General features: G+C 42.8%; 1 protein-coding gene across 1 annotated transcript in view; it reads left to right on the forward strand.

The window, feature by feature from the left end:
• The window catches only part of CACNA1G (calcium channel, voltage-dependent, T type, alpha 1G subunit), a 573869-nt gene that overhangs the window by 296739 nt on the left and 271130 nt on the right, over positions 1 to 6000 (forward strand). The window contains exons 6-7 of the mRNA XM_015410725.1: positions 1934 to 2225; positions 3027 to 3119. Of these exons, the coding sequence (XP_015266211.1) occupies positions 1934 to 2225; positions 3027 to 3119 (385 nt within the window). The remainder of the gene's footprint in view (positions 1 to 1933; positions 2226 to 3026; positions 3120 to 6000) is intronic.

Raw genomic sequence — 6000 nt, forward strand, 5'->3', positions numbered from 1 at the left:
GTAGGTGAACTGATGATCAGTTCTGAGTAGATCCAATGCAGCTACCAATCTAAGTGCTGTTTAATTAGACTAGAATACCAGGGTTTTAGCTAAGCTTTGGATGGTATTAAAACCAATACTTCAGGAATTAACTGGGCTGAACTAGTCTTAAACACAGCTTGAAAGCTTTACCAGGTAGCATATGGGAAGGCCATTTATTGAGGAAAGAAGACGTTGATTTCAGCCCCCACTTCCTTTACCATATCTGACCTGGCTTATTCCAATAGCATTTTATGAAGGAATTCTCTCTCTCTTTTTTTAAAAGACCGAAACTGGGAAACACAAGTGGGGTCTGCCACATAAAGGGACATATTTACAAAGCAAAGTATTACTCAAAGACAGTCTCATTATCACTGGAGTGGCTGGCTCCTCCGATCTGAAATAAAAAACCCTAATCCTTTAAAATATTTTTATTTGTATAAATATATTCATAATTCATATTTAAAAAATTGAAGGCTGGGGAAAGACCATAGGTGGGTCAGTTTAAACTAGTCATGTGCATAATCTAATCCTAGGTAAAGATGACCTTAATTGACTGGCTTTTAGCTTTCAGTACAAAATAAGAGACCTCATATAAATAGGTTGTGGGCACAAACCGGGAAAATGGAGGTTTGTTGGAGGTTCAGGGTTTTCATGAACCACGAACCTCCAACGAACTCCTCCACTGCATGAACTGGTTCATGGTTCAGGGAGTTTAGTTCACCTGAAAGTGAGCTCTGAAGGGATTCAGAGCTCACTTCCCAGTCAGGCCACCCAACCAGAGGTGAGCTCCAAAGGAGCTCCATTCCTGTGGGTGGCCTGACTTGGAAGTAAGCTCCGAAGGCGTTTAAATGCCTTCAGAGCTTACTCAGGTGGGGACCAAGTGGTGGGCTCCAACAGCATTTAAATGCCTTCAGAGCTCACTTCCGGGTGGGCCACCAGATCTGGAAGTAAGCTCTGAAGGCATTTAAATGCCTTTGGACCTCAAGAATGCATCTCCCATGAACCTCAAGAACCTCCATGAAAAATGTGGCCTGGTTTGTGCTCAAACCAGGGTTCATTTGTGGGTTTGTGCCCATCCCTATGTGATTATATTAAAGAGCATTGCCAATGTAGAGGTAATTTGTTGATCCATGAATGGACGTAGAAGTGGCTATCACCTGCTTCTCTTCCACTTTGTATGCTGGGATGTCATGGAATGTTTTGAACATATCCTCTATTGGCACATTCATTTTGAGTTCTTAGGACCAGTTCATTAGAGATTGTGACTCTTGGTATTTCTTGTTTGAAACTTACCCATGGTAAGGAATTAGGCACCAAAGATTTTTAAGATTCCATTTTCTTTCAAAAGAATAATCCAGTGTCATTGTGACATGTTCAGAAATTTTAATTACCTTGGTAAATGGCCTTTCATTGATATACGCAGCCCACAATAACATTATCACCATCATCACCATTGTTATGCCAGAGTTAGTGATCTATCCACCTATCCTAATATCCAGTCTCTGATTATGGGCCAGTTCCTGGTGGTTTAGAGGAGGGTATTCCAGGAGAAGATCCATTTTGGACTGATACATTGTCTGACATTCATCTGCCACTTCAAAACATCAAGAGTTTAGAGATGTCTGAAAAATAAAATTACAGTCCAAGGCAGTTAAAGTGTTCTTATCTTCAGTTAATTTGTCTAATTGCATTTTCTGAACCCAGTTATCCTATTGGTCTTTGTAACATCTCAGGTCTAGGAGTTCCACATATTGCCTATTAATACCATGAATGAATACTTTTGCTTTCAGTTTGCTGCCTGCTAATGACATTGGGAGTCATTCTTGAGTTACCAAAAAAGTAAAGTTCTACATTCACTTCCTTCATTGCCTCCATGATCTTTTTTTTTATAACGAGCACTTGTCTGCTTAAGCCCTTACACAGTTGAGCTGGAACCCTATTACCAGACCGAGAATGAAGACGAAAGCCCTTTCATCTGCTCTCAGCCTCGAGAGAATGGAATGCGTTACTGCCGTAGCATCCCAACACGGAGGGAAGAAGGCCTGGAATGTACACTAAACTATTATTCCTACAATGACACCACTAACACCTCTTGTGTAAATTGGAACCAGTATTACACAAACTGTTCTGCTGGGGAGCACAACCCTTTCAAAGGAGCAATCAATTTTGATAACATTGGCTATGCGTGGATTGCAATATTTCAGGTAAACAAAGTGACTGGAAAATAATCTCAGTAAAAGAAAAAGCGGGGTCAAAATTTCCTTTTGTCCTTAAATGCCTAGTTTTGGTAGAAGGGGAAGAATGATTCAGTGGTTAAAAAAGAATATTGACTAGCACCAACTGATCTCCCCACCGCCATGTGGTTCTGGCTAAAGTGTAGGATGCATAAGTACAGAACTTGCAAGAAATGGGGTTTTGTCCAGCCTCAGTTTCTGAGGTTGTGACGATGTATTATTATTTCTTAGCCTTTATCTTAATAGATCGAGCATGTGGCCTTGAACAGGGGTCCATAGCCTTTTTGAACCTGGGGCACCTTTGGAACTTTGAGAGTGGTGGTGAGTACCATCCCAAAATGACTGCCACGGGAGGTGGAGCCAAACCCAAATAGGCTGCCACAGGAGGTGGAATCCAAAGGAATTCTCCCTCTTCATACCTCCTGGAAAGAACGAAATCCTGAAAGGGGAATGGAACTACACACTAAGTAAAGCTGAGGTCCTTACCAGTCTTCCTGATCTTCCATTCATTCTCTGATCCTACCCTTCATTTGAATGAGGGTAGCCAATAAGCTCTGCCTTACAGTGTCCCACCCATTTTCTGAAAAGCTTGGCAGTCATTAAGGGAAGCACTGGCAGGTGCTGAATTGGGGAAGCCTGGGCTTGAACAACAAATACTATTGTTGTATCTTCTTGGGTGTCCACAGAAACAGTCTTGTGCTTCCTATCCTTGACAGCCTTATGTATACCAAGTAAACCAATAACTTCTTTTTTCTCCCCTCTTTATCCTAGGTCATCACCCTAGAGGGCTGGGTAGATATCATGTACTTCGTTATGGATGCCCATTCCTTCTACAACTTCATCTATTTCATTCTCCTGATCATTGTGAGTTATCGTTCCAATCTTTGTGGTGGTTGAAGGCATAATAATAATAATAATAATAATAATAATAATAATAATAATAATAATATACTTTGTCATTGTACATAGTACAACGAAATTAAGATGCAATCATTCGGTGATCTACAACCATACTCATATACACTCAGACAACCATTCACAACCATCCCATAACTCCCTTAAGGTTCACATTGCAACTTAAACCACCAATGTCACCCAAATTCCATTACACGCAGATACCACAGGAAAAGGTGAAGAGTGGGATGTATAGAAGGAAGGCAGAAAGGAGAGGGTGGAAGAACTGGATGTAGTGCTTAGGAGAGGTGGTAAACCATTCAGGAAAAGCTGGAGTCTAAAACCTTGTCATTCACTTCTGTAGTGCATAGAAATAAGGTAACCTGTTAGGAGGCAATCAGTGTGTTCCAGTCACAGATTAGGGTTGCCAGGTCCCCTCGTCGCTCCAGCGGGAGATGGGGGATGGGTGAGGATGCCCCCCAAACGTGACCACCTGCCAAACCACCCCTCTCCCTCCCACATGGTCCCTGCTGATCAGTTGAAGCCCTTTAAATTGGGCAGGAGGGGAGGGAGAGGGGTGGCCGGGGGTTGTCACTCTTGGGGGGCGGGGCTTGGGTTAGGGGTGGAGGTGGATTGAAGCCCCCAGAAGCAGGGGAAGCCCTGCTTGGACCTGGGAGCTGGCACCCCTATCACAGATGGTGAAAGCCCATTTCATCAATGATACCAAGTTCATAGCCATTCCTTTTCAATTGTACCAAGGGACTCCTGTTGTCCACTTCATTTCTACTCAAACATTTTACTAAATCCTTATGTTGCAAAATACAGCACTAGAGACACAAATGGCTCTGGAAAAGAAGCATAATATGCATATGTCTGACGCTCGATGGTTTTCAAGCACACCCTACGGTAACAAAATGAGAGCTGTTTGATGTTCAGAGCCTACGCTGCATTGTTTTGGCCTGTTGTGAAAAGGAATCTTGTGATGGCTCAAGCAACAATGACATTTTTTAATAGCATGCATAACTGAACTACTTAAATTTCACTTTTCCTTCCTCCATTCCTGACATATGCCAAAAGCATACAGAAAATGTATATGGGGAAATGAAAAGACCAAAGGGATTACGAGCAACCTTTCATGGAAGCTGGAATGGAAGAATAATATATTCGTTATCAAGTCTGTAGGAGGACTACTTTGTGGTTAGGTGTTTGAGGGGTTATGAAAGTCCCTAAGATGAGGGAATATTTGGAGAGGATACTGAACATTATCAGGTTGAAGTAGTAAAGAGAGTCCATAGGTAAAAAGAAGGACGTGGTAAAAGGCAGTGAGACATAATTAATCTCATCATGACATGCTGCATTGAAGGGAATTTTGCACCAACTTTAGCCTTTATAAATACCATAGGCATGAGCTGGCCAAAGTTAAGCACTTTTGTCACAGGGATTCAGTTGGAGAGATTTAAAAGGAAACTTCACTCTCTCATTGGAATCTGTGAGCCTTTAGCGTGCCTGTTTTCATGGTGCTCTAGGGAATTGTACAACATTACAGTTATTAACTCACATGGACAAGGTTATGTGTTTATTCAATTCTGAAAATTTTGCTTGTGGCCAGAAATTGATTATAATGCACCTAAGCATTGCATATACATTATGTGCAACTAATGATGCATGAATACCCCTATGCTCGAGCCATAACTGCCTGCCTTTTTTGCAGTTATCTCTGTCAAAAGGCATTTTTTAGTGTTTTATGGGACACCTGCAAAATGTGCATATATGTGTGCAGGCACACACCCCCTCACAGGCAGAGGTGCCTGTCCTCTTCTCTGCTAGTTCCCTCCCTTCCCCCAAGCCGAAAGGAAACTGAACAAAGTATCACAACAAATATATGGGGGTGCGTGAAAGAAAACAATAGGTGAGAACAGGGCAAGTTCAGTTTTCAAATGTGTTATTTGAGAAGATATCAGCATCACAAGCTAGCCAGCCAAGATTTCATCCTACCACCCAGGTTGATTTATGCACTTAACCATTTATTTATTACATTTATAGCCCACCTTTCTTCCATCAGAACTCAAGGCAGCTTGTGTAGGATCCTGTCCAAGACATGACCAGACACATACTTGCTTAGCTTCGGCAAGAAAGTTGCTATAACTGCAGAACTCTCAGAATATTGGTTATGGGGTGTCCACACTACAACAATTTGTACTCTTTATTGAGTAAGGCCCTGACCTAGAAGGTCCAGGCTAGCCTGATCTCAGAAGCCAGACAGAGTTGGCCCAGTTAGTATTTGGCTGGGAGACCACAAAGGAAGTCCAGGATTGCTACACAGAGGCAGGCAATGGCAAACCATCTGTGTTCATCTCTCACCTTGAAAACCCAGGGAGGTGTCATAAGTTGGCTGTGACATGGCAGCACTTTCCACCAGCAGTGAGTAAAAATAGGTGTCATCATCATCTCAGAGATCAGATAAGCCCACCTGTGGAGAAAGTCCTGGACTTATGGACCTGAAAGTGTTTCAGGTTAGAATCCTTCAGTCTGGTTGGTTCACTCCCAACAATGAAAAGGGATTTTCCTACTGCTGAGTAGGCTTGCCAGTCCCCAAGTCGGGGTGGTGGTTCCCCCAGTTTTCAGGGTTTCTCCCCACTGCCAGCCAGCTGGTTGGCAGGAGAGACCCCACCCCCAAACAGCCACATCCCCACGTGACTTTCCTAACATGATGATGTTACCTGGAAGTGACATCATCATGCTGGGGATGTCATATGGGGACACTCTGGTTTAAGGGCAAAACTCTATGATTTTAAGCCAGTTGTACCATAGAGTTGGGGGTGTCCTGGAATGCCCCTCAAATTTCCTGCTG

The sequence above is a fragment of the Gekko japonicus genome, unplaced genomic scaffold (genome assembly GCF_001447785.1).
Source record: "Gekko japonicus isolate JY-2015 unplaced genomic scaffold, Gekko_japonicus_V1.1 scaffold15, whole genome shotgun sequence".
NCBI classification, from domain to species: domain Eukaryota; kingdom Metazoa; phylum Chordata; class Lepidosauria; order Squamata; family Gekkonidae; genus Gekko; species Gekko japonicus.